The following is a 19,113-nucleotide window of genomic DNA, read 5'->3' as shown; positions in this document are numbered from 1 at the left end:
GACTGACTTCATTGTAGACCTGCCAGTGTCCAGCAGAAACAACACCATATGGGTCACTGTAGACCGCTTCTCGAAAATGGCGCACTTGGTATCATTATCTGGACTCCCATCTGCTCCAGAACTGGCAAAGCTGTTTATACGGCATATCTTTCGCCTGCACAGCATGCCAAAGCATATCCTTTCAGATAGAGGCATGCAATTCACGGCAAAGTTCTAGACTGCAAGAAGTTTGATATTAAGCTCATGAGAGGTCTTGAATGAGTAGATGTGAATCGGTTATTTACACTTTCGAATGATAGAAGGACTAGGGGGCATTCCATGAAGTTAGCAAGTAGCACATTTAAGACTAATCGGAGAAAATTCTTTTTCACTCAATGCACAATAAAGCTCTGGAATTTGTTGCCAGAGGATGTGGTCAGTGCAGTTAGTGTAGCTAGGTACAAAAAAGGTTTGGATAAGTTCTTGGAGGAGAAGTTCATTAACGGCTATTAATCAAATTTACTTAGGGAATAGCCACTGCTATTAATTGCATCAGTAGCATGCGATCTTCTTAGTGTTTGGGTAATTGCCAGGTTCTTGTGGCCTGGTTTGGCCTCTGTTGGAAACAGGATGCTGGGCTTGATGGACCTTTGGTCTGACCCAGCATGGCAATTTCTTATGTTCTTTAGACCTGATGTCAGCATACCATCCTCAATCAAATGGTCAAACTGAAAGAATGAACCGTACACTTAAACAGTTTCTTCGCTTCTGCGTCAACTCCAGACATAGCGACTGGGCAGAATTGCTCCCCTGGGCTGAGTTCGCCCTAAATTCGCACCCATCTGCCGCAACTGGATCAGCACCTTTCCAGATAGTGTATGGCCATCATCCATTACCTCCACTACCAATACCCTTGACAGTTCCATCGCCAGCAGCCCAGGCTTTAGCGGAAGAACTCTATCATCTCTGGGAATTAACCAAAGGGCTTTTGCAGGCGGCAGGAGAACGGGCCAATAAATGTTATGACGCTCATCACAGAGCAGCGCCTGACTTCCAACCAGGAGACAAGGTATGACTCAGTACCAAATTCATCCATCTGAAGCAGCCATCTGTTCAATTCGCTCCATGCTACATTGGTCCTTTCTCTATTCTCCGCCACCTGGGACTTACAGCCTGCGATTACTCACTTCCATGAAGATACACAACGCCTTCCACGTATCTCTTTTGAAGCCACTCATCCTCTCCGAGTTTTCAAAGAAGTCTCTGGATCCACAGCCTCTGTCTGATGAAGAGGACATTACGTACCAAATGGATGAGATCTTAGATGTACGCAATTGTGGAAAGCATTGGGAAAACCTATTATCCTGGGAAGGATATGGACCGGAAGAAAACAGCTGGGAACCTGCTAAAAACATCCTTGACAAGGATCTTATTCGACAATTTCATCTAACTCACGCAAGGAAGCTGAAACCCCCTGGGAGGGGCCCTAAGAAGGGGGGTACTGTTGCGCCCGTCGGTCGCAGGCGGCTGTGACCTTTGCTGATCACCTCTCTTTTCTCTGCCACAGTGATTCTCAAGGCCATGGCGGCCTCAGCCTGCAAACGCTGCCTTTCTCAGCATCCCCGGGACGAGATGGGCGATCCCGTCTGCATCTTGAGTCGGGGATTTCTTAGGGCACACGCGCACATGACAGACCCTCTCTTATCCACGTCATGGCGGGAACCTCGGGGGCGTCCCCTCCGCATGACGTCACCCGCTTGAAGTATTTAACCCAGCCAGCCTATGCTTCCTATGAGTTAGCAAGGACTTCCTGCTTATTCCACTCCATTTGGAGACGCTTCGCTTCACTACATGAACTGCTTCCTGAACTTAGAACGCCTTAGGGGCCTTGTTAATGATCTGGCTATCCGCTCCTCGGAGGGCCTTCCTGCCTGGAGATTCTGCCATCCTTATTCAGGACTTCCCTAGTTCAGCCTTATGAGTACCATCTTCACTTCTACCATCTTGCTGATGGAACCGCCGGTGTACCCCGTGCCTCGGGCCACTGCTACACTCTGGAGTAGCACCATCATCTGCTTCGCTCTGCTGACCATCTGCACCTCTCTGAACTACTACTCGCTGATCCTCAGCATACCCCGCGCTGCGAGCCATTACCAGATCCATTCTAAGGGACATCATCTTGAGAGGAGTTGCCTGGTGTACCCCGCTCTGCGGACCACTACCAGGGATATTAACATTGAGTAGCCTGACTACTCTGGACTGTGCTTTTTTCCATGCTGTGGGTATCACCCACAATTCCAGTACAATAAAGTCTATCATCTCTGTGTCCGTCTCTGCTGAGGCCATGTCTATCGTGGTGAGTCCCCACAGGGCTCCTCCCTGTGGGTGGAGTCAGCTCTCACCACGATCCAGGGTCCACAACCACACCCAGATTATAACAGCCGCAACCTTGGCATGCAATAGCGCACTGCTGCAATGTAGCTGGCTGCACATTTTCGCCCCCCGCCACTTTTTTTTATAGCGGAATGATGAATCCAGGGCTTAGCCAGATGCCCCACCACTGAATATTGCCCCCTCTTAATTTTTGGTTTAATAGCATTTATAATTTTTGGGTAATTTTCAAAGTCTTTTGCGGGTAGTGTTTTGCCTACATAAACAGCCCTTTAGAAAACTGTGCAACCAATACATATGTTCATACGCATTGTAGGTGAGAGGCGTTCCAAGAGATGGCGTCTTGCAAACATACTTTTTGATTTTTAAATATACACATATAAATTCTCTTGGTAAAACAGGTGTACGTCTGTATATGTAGTTCTGCTGGGATAAATTTCAGATTTGTGCACAAAAATCTGCTTTGAAAACTGGCTTAACTGATACACATATTTGCTGGCTAACTTATGCACGATGCTACAAAATTACCCCCTCAATTAATAGATTATGAAACAGCAAGTAGAAGTTTAATAATGGGCATACATTAATTCATTAACATTTTTTATTTTCATTTTGATTTCTAGTTATCTAGATGTCCCTTCAGACTTTGCAGAATTCACTTCTGTCCCAGATGATACATATACTGTCCATGATGAAAAAAGTAAGGAAATCCCAGAGGTTGATCCTGATGTATCTGTTGGAAGAAGAAGTGTGGATCTCTATCCAACAGAACCAGACATGCCAGGAATAGAGCTTGTGAAAGGAGACAAAGAAAATGTTCAATTTGCTGTTGAACCTCAGCTGCATATTGATAAAGGACAAGGAGTAGATGCATTCCAGGTGGCAGAGACACAGCTGGAACAAGCCTTGTATGAACAAGGTTTTACTGTGGAAGAGCCTGAGGAACTGGAAACTAGTAGTACACTAAGAGATGAATTAAGTGATGATGGTGAAATATATATTACTGTGCAAGAAACCCAGCTGCATACAGAAACTTTCGAAAAGCAGGATGGTAGTTTTTCTGCAGAGAAGGCATATATTGTGGAAGAGGAGTCTGCAGAAAGTAGCAAACAAGAATCGAGTACACCTGTAAATCCACAAGAAGTGGAAAATGCGGCAGCTGAAATCAGTCAAGAGGAGCCCAGTTCTATGGTAAAGTGATTTTTATAATGGAGATGTTTGTTAGCTATGTTTTATACTTGTAAAGCTATTTATAAGAGATGATAACCCAGTAGTTTAGCTAAAAGGACCACAAATAATGCTGAGGAATTCTGGTAAGAAAACTAAGATTTATTTATTTATTTATTTAGAAACTTTTATATACCGGTATTAGTGGGGACATCATACCGGTTCACATATTAACAAAAGATTTAGAAGTACATTTCAACAGGGGAGGCGAACTGGGCAGGGGGTTAACCTAGAGCAGTAGGGAAAATAGATTAAACAACAAGAAATCAACAAGAGGTCATAACAAGAAGACAACAATGTACATTGTGATTAGATTCCTTAATATAAGGAAAAGGGCGGTCACCTAGGGGGTATGAGCAATAGAGGGAAGGGAGGGTCTATTCTGTGTAGGCTTGGTTGAACAGGAATGTTTTTAGTTTCTTTTTGAATTTGATGGCGCAGGGTTCAAGGCGCAAGTGGACGGGTAGGGAGTTCCAGAGGGCGGGGCCGGCAATGGATATGGAGCGGTCACGGGTGGATGAGAGATGAGCTGCCTTCAAGGACGGTACATGTAGATTACCTTTGTTGGCAGATCTGGTGGCTCGGGAGGACAGGGGCGCAGTGAAAGGGAGGTCAAGCCAGTTGGAGTTGTGTGTGTGGATAGATTTGTGTACTATGGTCAGGGTCTTGTAGTGTATACGGAAAAGGATGGGAAGCCAATGTAGATCCTTGAGGACAGGGGTAATATGTTCGTGTATGCGTGTGTTGGTAATGAGCCTTGCAGTGGCGTTTTGCAAAAGTTGAAGGGGTTTTATTGAAGATAAGGGGAGCCCTAGGAGGAGGGCATTACAATAGTCCAGTTTGGAGGTAAGGGTGGCTTGGATCACTGTGCGGAGATCTTGGGTGTACAGCAGGGGTCGGAGTTTCTTAAGAACGTTGAGTTTGAAGAAGCCTGCTTTGAGGATAGATTTGATTTGTGGTTTCATGCTAAGGTTGGGATCAAGGAGAACTCCGAGGTCCCTAACAGCTGGTTGACCTGAGAGGAGGTTAAGTTTAGGGTCATTAGGTATGAGGTCAGGCGGTTGCGAGGAGATGTGGAGGAGTTCCGTTTTGTTTGCGTTGAGGGCAAGCTGAAGGTTGGTGAGGAGGGAGTTGATGGCTGCAAGGCAATTTTCCCAGTGCTCCAGGGCGTCAGATATAGAGCTATGAATGGGAATGATGATCTGAACATCATCAGCATAGAGATAGAATTTGAGTTTAAGGTCAGTGAGGAGCTGGCAGAGGGGGGTGATATAAATATTGAAGAGGGTTGAGGAAAGAGATGAGCCTTGCGGGACTCCTTGTTGTAAAGGGTGTGAAGCAGAGAGGTTGTTTCCAATTTTGACAGAGAACTTTCTGTTTGAAAGATAGGATTTGAACCAGGCGAGAGCTATTCCTGAGATGCCGATGCTTTCTAGCCGTGTCAGGAGGCGGTGGTGGCTGATGGTATCAAAAGCCGCCGAAATGTCAAGGAGGGCAAGGAGGTAGCTGTGGCCTTGGCCCAGACCTCTGAGGAGGTAGTCGGCTAGGGAGAGGAGTAGGGATTCGGTATTAAAATGTTTTCTGAAGCCAAATTGGGAAACATGGAGGATAGCGTGATCTTCAAGGTAATCCATGAGTTGCGAATTAACAACTTTTTCCATTAGCTTGGAAATAAGAGGGAGGTTGGAGATGGGGCGGAAATTGGAGGGGTCTTTAGGGTCTAGGGAGGGTTTTTTAAGAAGGGGTTTGACGACAGCGTGCTTAAGTGAGTCTGGGACCATCCCATGGGTGAGGGAGCAGTTGATAATGTCTGCTATGGCTCTAGCTATGCTGTTTGGGATGGCTATTAGCGCTTTGGTGGGGATGGTGTCGCTAGGGTGAGAAGCTGGCTTAAGTTTACGAAGGAGGCTAATGATTTCCTTAGAGGAAGTGAAGTCAAGAATGGCCATTGTGGGTTGGGATGAGGCGGGGATAGGAGTAAGGGTGGTGGGGGCACAGAGATTGGAGAACGGAAATCTGGAGAGGAGGTTGGCGATTTTACTCTGGAAGTAGATGGCCAGTTCCTCACATTTGGCGGCTGCCTCAGAGTCTGGTATGGTAGGAGGGATGGGGGTGGTGAGGCTGGCGACATAGGAGAAAAGCACTTTGGGGTTGAATTTATAGTCATGGATTTTTTTTGAGTAGAAGTCACGTTTGTGTTTGAGTGTAGATAGTCTGTATTCGTGTAATGCTGTTTTGTAGCTAGAGGAGTGTTGCGGGGTAGGGTCCTTGCGCCATATTCTCTCTTTCTGTCTGAGATTATTTTTTAGGATTTTTAGCTCTTGGGTGTACCAGGGCTTGGAGGGTTTCGCAGAGGTGTTTATGACTCGTTTAGAGAGGGGGCATAGTTTATTGGCTATGTCTTCTGTAAGGCTATTCCAGGACGCTAAGGCTGTGTCGGGGTCAGAGCAGATTAGGTTTGGTAAGGACGAGGCTAATGCATCTGTAAGTTTGTCGCTGGGGCAAGTTTTTCTGGAAATTATGGTAGTGTGATGTGTATGGTTACTAGGAAGAGGTCTCATGGCAGAGAGTCGGCTTTCAATGAAGCAGTGGTCGGACCAGGGCACTGGGGTGCAGGTGGGTGTGGTGGTGGTTTGGAAGCTAGAGTTGATAAACATCAGGTCTAGCGTATGGCCAGCTTTGTGGGTTGGGGTTACTATGATTTGTCGGAAGCCTATGGCAAGGAGGGATTGAATGAAGGTGTCGCAGGATGCAGTGGGGGGGAGAGAGTCAACGTGGAGATTAAAATCTCCGAGGATGATGGAGGGGGTGTCAGTTTTTATCCATTCTACAAAAAATTCAATTAAGGGAGACGGGTCGGACTCAAGGATGGTGGGGGGGGCGTAGACAAGACAGATTTGCAGGGCATCTGCCCTAAATAGACCTATTTCAAGTTTGGGTGGAGTGGCTATGCTGATGGGTTTGAGGTTGAGGAATTTTTTAGCTGCTAAGAGGATTCCACCTCCTCTTTTTTTGGGTCGGTGGATGGGGAAGATGTCATAAAGGGTGGTTGGGAGTTGGTTTATATGGACGGTGTCTGAGTCTTTGAACCATGTTTCAGTGACTGCACAGATGTCTGGTGTGCAGTCCGTGAGCAGGTCATTGAGGATTGGCGTCTTTTTTGATAGGGATTGCGCGTTGATAAGAATGATAGAGAGGGTGGTGAGGCCGAGGAATTGTGTAAGCGGTGAGGTAAGGATGGGGATGAGGGATTTGCGGAGAGGGGGGGTGTGGCGGGGGAGGAGAGGGGGGGGAGGTATTCTGGAGAGTGGGTGGTGGATGCGAGGGATTGCGTAGGCAGCCATATTGGCACCGCTAGCAGTCAGGTAGGGTGGTGTAGTAGGGGTTAAGGAGGAGAAGAGGAGGAGGGTGGTGGAGACGGGTGCAGTAGGGGAGTTATTTGATATACAGTGCAGCAGGTTAGGGGTAGGTAGGTTAGGGATATACAGTGGGGTTAGGAGAAGAGGAGGAGGGTGGTGGAGACGGGTGCAGTAGGGGAGTTATTTGATATACAGTGCAGCAGGTTACATACAGTGAGATAATGTACATCTGGTAACAGGTATGTAGAGCAAAGAATGGTGAAGATTGCAATGCTCACCAGGTGGCGACAGCTTTGAGGGTGATAGTCCGGTTATAAGCTGGTAGTGGCTGTGAGGCACTTTCACTGCATCAGCGTCTTTCCTTGTCTTTTCTTGTCCAGGGTTCTAGGAACAAGGTAGGTCTTGGCAGCAGACTAGCAGGCAGCGCTGCTTCAAGGCCAAGGGATTGTAGAGTGATGAACGGAGGGACCAGGGTAGTGGCTCCGGGGTCCTTCGAGGGCAGTCCGAAGGGGCTGCCCGAAGGGGCGCACAAAGGGGCGGGCCCCTTTGTCGCGCTCCTTCGGCGCGCGACGCACGGCGCGCGGCGCTGGAGCTGCAGGCACTTTAAGGAGCCTCAGGGCCCCTGTTGATTGGCTGGCTGGTCGGCCGGGGGCGGGCCTTCACGGCGGTCGGGGCGGCCGGAGGACGTCGGAGGGAGCCGCGTGCTCGGGCCCGGGTCCAGCGGAGGTAAGTGCGCTTTTTAGAGGCCTTACCCCGGTGGGTCTGGGCGCCGATTGCGCAGGCCTTCGCACGGGTCGGTTCCCAAACCTGTCCTGGGGATCCCCAGGCCATCAGGTTTTCAAGATATCCACAATGAATATGCATTACGTAGATTTGCATGCACTGCCTCTATTGCATGAACATTTATCACATATTCATTTTGGATCACCTGAGACAGTGACTCACTAAAGGGAGCGAAGAATGTCTAGAGGGACAGGGATGGGAAGAACGTAGGTAGTGGGAGAAGGGAAATAACTAGAGAGAGGGAGGGAGGGAAAGGGATGAAAAGTGGGAGAAAGAGCCAGATAGTGAGGGGGAAGGGGAGGAAGAGCCGAAGTAGTGAGGGAAGGGGAAGAGCAGTGAGGGTAAGAGCTGAGGTAAGACCACAGGTCATCCGGTAGGCCCCATCGCATCCACTGGTAGCCTAAGCAGACAGAAGTGGAGTGGAGGCCACCTTATTATCCCAACCCAATGGACGCCAAAGTGAAGAGGTGGGCCCAGGGCTGCCGGGGAAGCAAGTATGCGAAAAGAAGGTGAAGCTCCTGTGTGTGAGAGAGCATGTCTATGTGTATGTTTGAGAGGGAGCGCGTGTGTGTGTGTATATGAAAAAGAAAGTGCATGCATGTGTGTGTGTGAGTGTGTGTGAGTGAGAGAGAGACAGAAGGAAAATGTGAAAGAGGTAGAATGAAAATGTGGGAGTGTGTGAGTGAGAGAGCATCTTTCTGTGTATGTGAACATATATGTGAGAGGGAGCATGTGTATATGTGTGTGTGCGTGTGCACGTGGGAGAGAGGAACTATATGCATCTGAGAGAGGAAGCATGAGTGTGTGAGCATGAGTATGTGTGAGAGAAAGAAAGTTTGTGGGTATATGAGAGAGAGAGGAGAAAGTTTGTGTGCCCTCCCTCCCCCACTACGCCACAACAATCTCAAGGTGACTGGAAAATAAAAGTTCCCAGGTATGAAGAGCAGGATATTTTATTTTTATCCTTATTAGTTTTAATTATTGGGTGTTATTTGATGTCTTCTCTTTTGAAATATTTTACTGGTGTTTGGGAAATTTAAAAACAATTTATATGAGTTTTTAATTACTGATGTTTATTCTTTAGCTGTCTTGAAATATTTATTTTCATGATTAATACAGTTTTACTATTATGATTGATTTTTATATTTCATGATTTTATTGATTTATGATGAATGGTGATTTTTCTGTTGCACTGTATATGGAGTGTGCCTTGTTGCAGTTTTCAGTTCAGTTTTTGTCAACAAATTTTTATGTATACTTTATAGTCTCTTTTTATTCTGTGATGGACTTTTTATTTAGTGATGAACTGTCTGTGTTCTGCATGTGTGACTGAGGTGAGGTATTCTGCTAGCATTTAGCTTCTGTGTAGGGTTGTATAGCAACCTAACTTGTTATGTTTCCCTAAAAGGAGGTGTATTGGTATTTTAGGATCTGGTGTAATATTTGCAGCATTACTTTTCATAGGTAAGATTGTAAAACCCAGATTTTAAAAGTGGTGTGTGCGTAAACGTTGGGGGTTTTATGTGTGCAAGGGCCTTGCGCGCGCAACCCCCGATACGTGCACAAGTGCCAGATCTCAAGAAAGGGGTGGGCATGGGGGCGGGGTCTGGGTGGGGCAGGGCGGGCCAGGAGAGTTCCATTACACGCTGTCTCAGGGAAGCGCGAACCGGCAGCCAGCCGGCACATGGAAGATACTTCTGCTCCAGAGGAGCAGAAAGTATGCAAACCAAAAAAAAAAAAAAAGGGAGTTAGTTAGAATTAGTTTAGGAGTTGGGGAGGAAAGGGGAAAAGGGAGGAAGGGTAGGTAGGGGTAAAGGAAAGTTCCTTCCCAGTCCGCTCCTCAGTTGGAGCAAACTGGGAGGGAACTGGGCAAAGGCCCGATCGTGGGCCATGCATACTATAGAAAATCCACCCCCTACTCGTGCACGTGAGTCATGGGCTGCTCGCACATGTGCGTGTGGATATCTTATTTTATAACATGCACAAGCCGACAGACGCATGTTATAAAATGAACGCGTTCTTGTGCTTGCGCCGGGAACCGCACGCACATGGATGCATGCACGCACGTTTTAAAATCCAGCCTTTATTATTTTAGCACCGGCAGTTAATGCTGATTTGGTATGGGAGATTTACGCAAGGCTTTCTGAGGGACAAACCCACATTCAAAATGCATTACAATAGGCCTAATGTCATATGGATATTTTTGCAGGGTTTTCTGGTTGGCACCTCAGCAGTACATGTAAATATAATATACAGATTGGGCCGGATTTTAAAAGGGTTACGCGCATAAGTTATGCGCGTAACCCTCTTAAAAGGCCCCTGCACGCGCCGAGCCTATTTTGCATAGGCTCGGTGGCGCGCACAAGCCCCGGGACGCACGTAAGTCCCGGGGCTTTGCAAAGGGGGTGTGAGGCATGTCGGGGCGTGATGCCGGCCCGGGGGCGTGGTCGAGGCCTCCGGACCAGCCCCCGGGTCGGGTGATGGTGCGCCTCTGGCAGGCGTAAATCTGCCAACAAAGGTAGGGGGGGTTTAGATAGGGCCGGGGGGGGGTGGATTAGGTAGGGGAAGGGAGGGGAAGGTGAGAGGAGGCGAAAGGAAAGCTCCCTCAGAGGCTGCTCCAATTTCGGAGCGGCCTCGGAGGGAACAGGCAGCGCGCGCCGAGCCCGGTGCGCGCAGGTTGCACAAATGTGCAACCCTTTGCACGCGCCGACCCCGGATTTTATAGGCTACGCGCGTATCTTATAAAATCCAGCGTACTTTTGTTCGCGGTGGTGCGCGAACAAAAGTACGCACGCGCGCTGTTTTTTAAAATGTACCCCATTGTTGCAAGTGATATTTTTACCTTAGAAGACTATACTCAGAATGTTCTTTTTAATGTAAACTCTATTAAAAATGCATAATTTTTAATTATGTGTGCGTGCGTATGTGGGTGGGTTTTTATAGTTTGCCTATCATTTTAAAGCTTAGATTACTGGAGGGAAATGAATGAACTGGGGGCTGGGGGGGGGGCAGTACAGTAATTGTTTGCACAGGGCAGCAAAAAAGCTAGCGCCATCCCTGGGTACTTGATAAATATTCATTTTGAATCCCAGTCAGTCCTATCCTTAGGAAAGCAGGGAATGGGACTTTGTTAAGCTTTAGGATATTGTTTATTATTTTGAAATTATCTATGAAATGTAATTGTTTTAATGATTGTATTCAACTGATACATTTTTAGAATATTGAAGTACTATCGGTTTTTTTTTATTTATTTTTGTCATTTATATACTGTCTCTCCATCCATTGGATCCAAAACAATGTACGATAACAAAATAAAACCAAGTACAATTATACCGATTATTTTATAAATCACTTTGGGTTAAACATTGATTGGAGGAAAGTGAAACACAACAAAACAGAACCGAAACATAACAATTACATCAGTTTCGAGATGATACGTTTTTGATAGACAAGCTGTTTTCACAGATGAAACTATAAGTAAAAGCCTCCACAGAAGATCTGAGATCTAACATGGAGATAAGGCAATAAATAGTTTGAGAAAGAACCTGGACAGTCTGTAATAATTTAAATGCAAATAATAAAACCTTGAACTGCAAATGCCAATAAATTGGAAATTAATGTAAGTCCTATGATATGGGGATAATGGGGCAGATTTTTTAAGTTACGCGCGCACAAATGTACCCCCGATTTTATAACATGCGCGCACTGCCTGATGTAAATCCTGGATCGGTGCATGCAAGGGGGTGCACACATGTGCACCTTGCACGCGCTGAGCCCAAGACGAGCCCCGATGGCTTTCCCCGTCCCCTCCAAGGCCGTTCCGAAATCGGAGCGGCCTTGGAGGGAACTTTTTTTTCGGCCCCCCCCCCCCACCTTCCCCTATCTAACCCACTCCCCAGCCTTAACTAAATCCTCCCCCCAGCTTTGTTCCAAAAGTTACGCCTGCCGGCCAGCTGCCAGCACACCATGCCCCAGCACAGGCCGCTGTGCTGGAGCACTCGGCCCCGCCCCGGGCCGTCGCCACACCCCGGCCACGCCCCGGACTGCCCCTTTTTCGAAGTCCCGGGACATACGCGTGTCCCGGGGACTTGCGCGCACCGCCAAGCCTATGCAAAATAGGCTCGGCGCGCGCAGAGATAGGTTTTCGGGGGTTACGCGTGTATCTTACGCACTTAACCCTTTGTAAATCTACCCCAATATATTCCCTAAATTTGCATCCAGTTAAAAAACAAGCTGTCGAATTCTGCATCACTATTGGCAATTTTTTGAACAAGACCTTCATACAGACTACTACAATAGTCAAGACTTGCTGTAACCAGTGCATGGATCACCATCACTTTGAATATTGATCTCTCCCTGAGAGCTCATTTATGATTTGATGTGCTATGTCTGATTATCTTAATCACTTTTCAGGAATCACCATTTACTCTTCTGTCTCTTCTGGAATAGATCAGTTGGTTTGTCATAGTGTTAGTGAGCAATTCTGATCTCATTTCTTGTACAATTTTTATTCTTTTTTGCATTAGGAAGGATATTCTGAAACGAGTGAAGAAGGGCCATTATAATAAGAGGAGAGAAAGCAGCTCTGACAAGGACTACAGAACTTTTATCAAAGAGAAAAAGTGTCGTCATGACATACACACTAAACCTTAACTCAGTATATACTTTCAGATTAATCTAAAATACAGGGCACACTTTTCCAAGACTGCTGTTGTAGTTAGCTTTGGCAGGTTTAGGATAAAATGTACTACTTTTAAGTTGTTTTTTTGAAAAATAATTTAAAAACATTATTCAAAATATAATTAAACTTTATTGTTGTTATTTCCAGAGGTTTAGGCTGACTTTTTTCTGGATGTAGTTGATTTTCTTTAAAGTTTTCATTTTGACTTCATAAATGAAAAAGGTGTTCGAGATGGCAATTTGAGTCTTATCTTTGAAATGATTTTCTTTTCTGTTAATAGAGTAAAAATAAAATCATATGTTTTATCACTCACTCTATGGGGTAAATTTCAAAACAGCGCGTGGGCGCGCAAGTTATAAAATCAGTGATTGGCGCATGCAAGGGGGTGCACAATTGTGCACCTTGCACGCGCCGAGCCGCGCTGTCTTCCCCCGTTCCCTACCCCCCACCCCACCTTCCCTTCCCTCCCCCGCCCTTTCCCCCCTACCTTTTTCTTCTGTTTTAAAACTTCAGCCCTGGGGCTGAAGTAAGTTGCGCGTGCGGCCAACTGCTGGGGCACGGTCCCCAGCACAGTGGCAAATGGCCGCTGTTCCCGAAGCCTCTGACCCCGCCCCTGACCACGTAAGGCGATTTACGCGCGTAGAGCTTTTAAAATTCGGCTCTATGGGGTAGATTTTAAAAGGTGTGCGCGCTACCCAGCACGCGCACATGTACGCGTGATTTTATAACTTGCATGCACAGGCGTGCGCAAGTTATAAAATCAGGGGTCGGGGCGCGCAAAGGGGTGCACATTTGTGCACCTTGCGTGCACCAAGCCCTCACCGAGCCACTCTCCCTTCTCCCGGAGAAGGGAGAGTGGCTCGGAGCGGCCTCGGAGGGAACTTCCCTATCCCCCACCCCACCTTCCCTTCCCCTACCTCCCCCGCCCTTTCCCCCTACTTTTTCTATTTTGTTCTTGTTTTAAAACTTGCTTCAGGCCTGGGGCTGAAGTAAGTTGCGAGCGCCGGCCGACTGCCAGTGCTCGATCCCCGGCACAGCGGCAAATGGCCGCTGTGCCGGGAGCCTCTGACCCTGCCCTGCCCCCGACCACCCCTGCCCCACCCATGTCCCGCCCCTTCAGTAAAGCCCCGGGACTTATACGTGTCCTGGGGCTTTACGTGCGTCGCCGGGCTTTTGAAAATAGGCCCGGCGTGCGTAACCCTTTGAAAATCCGGTCCTATATGTATAGAGAGAGAGGTCCTGATTTTTAAAAGGATTTACAAACATAAACCTCATAAATCACCATTTGAAAATCAACTTGGGCTGTACATGTGGAAAAGTATGCACAGAATTTTGATTTTTAAATGTATACAGGTAAACCCGCACATACAAATTAAACCCATTCTTGAGCAGAGGTAACATTGTGTGTGTATATTGCGCCAATTTCTGCTAACACCAGCAAATTTGTAACATGGAGTTATGCACATCAATACACTTTGAAATCTTTATTATAACAAAAAGAGAAAGAAAATGAATGGGGTGGGCAATAATGGAAGATATTTCCTGAATTAAAGATTTACCAGTGGAAACTGGGGCTTTGCTGGTGCACATTAGTAAGACCTGTTCCTGAGGGTTGGGGAGGAGTAGGGGATGGAGCAATCAAAATAGTTTTGTTTAATCAAAGTTATACTTGTTGTTTGAGACAGAAAAATTATCTGCAGAGAAAGGAGGCACAGTTCTCTATAGATAATTTTTCAGGGGGAAGTAACAATGAAAACAAAAGTATGCCCCTACTTTTGCTTTAATTTCAAAAGCATTTACAAGCATAAAATCTGGTTTTAGATGCGTAAATGGGCTTTTGTGTGCACTTCTCTGCAGACTGCAATGAGGCATCCTTGGGGTAGAACTGGGGCAGGGAAATCATTTACATGTCAACTTTCAAATTTCAAATGCATGCAGGTAAAGGTTTGTGTGAACATTTATACCTTCTTGTTCTTTTTCTTACTTTTTTTGCCAGTCCCTTCTCAAAAAAAAACAAACATTCTCTCTTAGAGCCTGGATTTTTATTTGCCATTCTGTCAACAGATTGGCAAAACCTTTCAAACCATGTGGAAAGGGTAGACGCAAAGAGCAACTTTCAAACGTATCTTCAGTACAGCATTGCACACTTAAATGGCTGCACAGAGATTCGTGCTAGAATCTTATAAACTGTGGCAGGAGCAGAGCAGTTTACTCACTCCATGACCCCTGACAAGACAGCTCCCTTGGCCTGTTGCCAACACTAGATGTGGATGTGTGAGGCCCCAGGAGAAGAAAAAAAAACCTCCACAGGCCTTCTTTTTTAATTCCTTCCGTGCACTTTAGTGTTTCTCTGTGTGCTGCTTAGAACAAACACGTTCTCCAAAAAAAAACCCAACCCTCTTTCTTCCTTCACTTTGAAGCAGAGTTCCTGCCAGTGCAGACACTTTCTACAAACTCTTCTCTTTTCAGACACTTCTAGGAGGCTTGGACTTTTGCCTGTGCAGTCGCTTAGCGCAGAACATCCCTGACCTGACCCCGTATGTCACAGAGCACGAGTGGTCTATGGCTGGCTGGAGGACAGATTCCTGTCCGGACTCCAGTTTTCTCTCCTGCATACGTTTATTATACACACTCACAGGCCAATGCTATATCGTGTGCTGAGCCTAGCGCACAGGCTAATAAGCTCTTGGACACGCATTTTAGACGAGCTAGGCTTACATCTGCTGCAATAAGGGGATAAGCACATCCAAAATGTTCATCCAAACCAGCGCGTAACTAACAGCGCTCATCACATGTAAATGCAAAAAATTACCGTGCACCTGATGCACATGTTTTAACATGGAAAGCTTAATGCCAGGCCCAGAGCTGGTGTTAAGTCTTTACGTGCTCTGAGTCATCTAAAAAAAAAAAAAAAAGCCACAAACCCCCCCCCCCCCCCCAAAATACTGCTTTTCTGTGACTCCTCCTACTTAATATTGTCCCAGTACTAAGTAGGAGGATCCACAGGAAGCAGCATGGAAAAAAAAATGTTGCCAGTGGTCAGGTTAGGGAAATGGATGCCCATTAATTGTCTGTTTCCCTAACCCGTGGCTGTGAGCGGATTAGGGAAACGGACGCTCATTAATTGAGCGCCCATTTTCCTAACCATTGCACAGCCACTTCTCCTGGGCACGTGATGCCATGGACGCACTAGGAACGCAAAATGTATCCCTAGTGCTTCCTTTCTAGTGTGACCCCTCATTTAAATAATGCATTGTGCACCCAGGCGATGTGGCTGGGCGCCCGTTAGAAGAGCGGACACTCAATCATGAGTGCCTGTTTTACGTGACCTGATATTGCATTGGCCTGTATCAATGGTACAAAGAAGCAGCTTACCTCAGGAATACTTCTTACCAAATACTTCAACCAAACAGTATTTAAATGGAGCTGCCATCTCCTCATCTTCTCCAGGGCCTCCCTTGATCTCCTTTGAACTCCTGCTCAGAGGAAACACCCTGGATAAAGAATGCCTTGTGTTAAGGTGGACCAGTCCGAGACTTCTGGGACTGGCGTATTAAGGTGTTCTGAGGGTTTCTATAGTGCACTCTGCCAGACTCTCATTATCGACAAATCAATAGATAGCCGCTCTGTTGTTGGTTCATACAATACAGCCAGTTCCAACATCAGAAAAGGGAATAGGGTTTTATTTAAGATATTTCCTAAATCCAAAAAATCAGGAAGACTTTGACCAATCCTGCATTTAGAGACTTAACCAAATTCCTCAAGACAGAAAAATGAACTCCTTTGGCACTATTTTTCTCTACCTAGAAGTCAGGACTGACTGACTACTCTGGATCTCAAAGATGCTTACACACACACACTCTTATCCATACCAACCATAGGTAGTATCTACATTTCTTGGTGACAGAAGAACATTCCTAATTTTGAATACTCCCATTTGGTCTGGTGGCAGCACCAAAAGTCGTCACCAAATGCTTAGCAGTAGTAGCTGCCCATGTTACATAGTAAAATAGTAATGACAGCAGACAGTATGCCCAGCAATTTGCATAAGGTAGTAACTGCCTCTCCATGCAGGTTACCCCCATGCATTCTGTTAAGGGTAGTAACTGTCGCTCTGTGCAATTACCCCCATGCATTCTGTTAAGGTTAGCAATTGCCACTCCATGCAGGTTACTCCCATTCTGTTAAGGATAGTAACTGCCGCTTCATGCAGATTAATCCCATGCATTCTGTTAAGGGTAGTAACTGCCACTCTGCACAGGCTACCCCCATGCAGAAATGTTATAACAGCCCTTTCTGCAGTTAGGAAGAACCAAGTCTTAGTATTTCCATATTTAGATGATTGGTTAATATCCAGCAGATCCTCAGCAGAAGCTTGCAGAAAAACATGTTATACAATTCATACGCTGTTCTTCCTGGGGTTTGTACTGAACTATGAAAAACCTCATCTAACTCCAACTCATCTGGAATTTATAGGTGCAAGCTTGAACATACAGAAAGAAAAGGAGATTCTACCTCTTCAGAGGCTAAGAAACTTAACCTGCATACTAAGCTGCGTACGTATATGTCAGTCAGGTTTGGCCACATGGCAGCCACAGTCCATGTAGCACCTTTTGCCAGACTACACAATCAACATCCAGTCCACCTTAAACCTAGTAACAGCAAGGAATCCTGGTCCTAGGAAAGGGGAATAACTAGCCAGGCTAGAGGAGGGAAGAGAGGCCTTGGAGGAGAGAAAAAAAGCCTAGGGAAGGCTAACACTGTTCAGGTTTGAAGTGCATTATGAACTTTGCTTTGAAACTGTTTCTATTTTTCTATCTATAATGAATAAAACTTGCATACTGGCTTACCCTCCAGCCTTGGCAGCCTCAGGCCATACACCTGGTCAGGATTTGATGTGATTACCTGGTGCTAGTGTAACCAGGGCTTAAAATATATATTAAGAGGATAAATACTTTTTTGTACCGATTTGAGTCCTGGGGCTATAAGAAAACATTGCTGGGATGTGACATGTTTTCCTTTCTTTCACTGAGTATGTGGCTACCTGGGCAGAAGAAGCTGTTGTGGTTTAAATTGGAGAAGACTCTGAAGATGTGTGACAAGTTTCTTTAAGTGCAGGCAATGATAGGCATAGGGGAAAAAAAAAACCCAGCAGCATTGTGTTATCAGTGCTGGCAGGAAAAGAGAAACTCTGCGGATCTTCAAAGCCTGGGGGGGGTGAGGAATCAGCTGTGAGATGCTCTTTTTGTCTTCTTTTCCCCGTTCAGTTAGAAGGGTTGGGTGGAAATGATGTAGAGTGCGCTGAGAAGGAGCAGCAGGGCTGCAGATTTTGATTGTCATTTTGGTTTGGCAGTCTTGCTAAAACTAGGGCTGAAGGGAATTCCATGCTGAGGGCTATGCAAATTACCAGCCCACTATCTTGCGAGAGCTTTAACACATGAAGAGAAACTGGGACACAGAGAGGAGAGCAGACTGCTGCTGAAGAGCTCCTTCATACAGCCTGTTTCTCTGTGTCTAATAGCATGAAATACAGAGGGAATTGAGGCAAACTTGTTAATGTCTGAATGTTTAAGAGTGAATGAAGCTGTTTTGAGAGTATTTAATTCTAGGAACTCCAGGTAAGGTGCAAATTAGCCAGATCTTGTAAATACAACTGGGTCGTGTGTTTTTTCCCAGTTTAATTGAGATAGAACTGTTGAAAGAAGATATGGTGTAAAAGAAAAATAATTTTTAAATCACACTTTGATTTGTGTATCCTTTATGAGTTATTTACCATAAACTTTCTGGGCTCATTCAGGTGGTTGTTTTAAGCGCCTGCTTGACGTGAGTTCAGACAGAGTGATAAGTAAACTGAGAGAGAAAGAGAGAGAAATTGCAGCCAATTGACCAATGGTAATGTTCATTTTATCGGAGTGATTACTTTAAATGAAAGAAAATCAGTGAACAGAAGGAAAGTGCTAGAGGAGATCCTGTGAAACTTCAATGAAAACCTGCCTAGATTGTGAAAATATCTGTGGAAAAGTCAGTGAAGTACACGGGACAGTTTGAGAAACTGACATCAAGGACATTTGTCTTGGAAAAAGACATTAACTACTATCTCCTTATTCCTAGCCAGAATAGCTACTATTAAGAATAATTAAAACTCTGAGTCAGCCCTGAACATCTGAATAGCAGAAACAACAACAGAAAGGTGTGAGTGAGAAAAGAAAGGGAAGGACAGTGGGATATTTCATCCTCTATCTCTGAGTAAAATATATCTATTCTGGAATTCACTTCTATTTGGAACCAGAGAAATTAAGTGCAGAAAGAGTGTGGAAAGGAGAAAAGTATAATAATATATACAAGAAAACACAAGAGTGAATAAGACATTGCTCATTCCCTCTGTTAGCCAGGCCAGGGTCCCTTGCTTATTTTTTTATTTCTTCACTAAGCTGGAACAAGTTCAATTAGATGGCAAAGACACTACATGTAGCAACACCAGTAGTACATCTTCGAAAGAGGGGGGACACATGTTTTATGTTATTTAAAGATAGGAAACCTGCAATAGACAAGGAGACAGCTGGGAGGACCAAACTACAGACAGAGCACTCCGATCCAGAGGCAAAATTCATCAAGGCTTTACAGCATGAGAAGACTGAGTAACACTGGACTCCATTTGGAAGAGCTAAATGTATATACATTCAACACAAACAT

General features: G+C 45.7%; 1 protein-coding gene across 1 annotated transcript in view; it reads left to right on the top strand.

The window, feature by feature from the left end:
- Nucleotides 1-12,717, top strand: part of LOC115074007 — a 69,155-nt gene extending 56,438 nt beyond the window's left edge. The window contains exons 5-6 of the mRNA XM_029573071.1: nt 2,994-3,561; nt 12,266-12,717. Coding sequence (XP_029428931.1) covers nt 2,994-3,561; nt 12,266-12,304 — 607 coding nt within the window. The 3' untranslated portion in view covers nt 12,305-12,717. The remainder of the gene's footprint in view (nt 1-2,993; nt 3,562-12,265) is intronic.
- The last annotated feature ends 6,396 nt before the right edge of the window (nt 12,718-19,113 follow it).

This window comes from Rhinatrema bivittatum, chromosome 12 (assembly GCF_901001135.1).
Source record: "Rhinatrema bivittatum chromosome 12, aRhiBiv1.1, whole genome shotgun sequence".
NCBI classification, from domain to species: Eukaryota; Metazoa; Chordata; class Amphibia; order Gymnophiona; family Rhinatrematidae; genus Rhinatrema; species Rhinatrema bivittatum.
The sequence above is the reverse complement of the archived record's forward strand: the minus strand, read 5'-3'. Positions and strand labels throughout refer to the sequence as shown.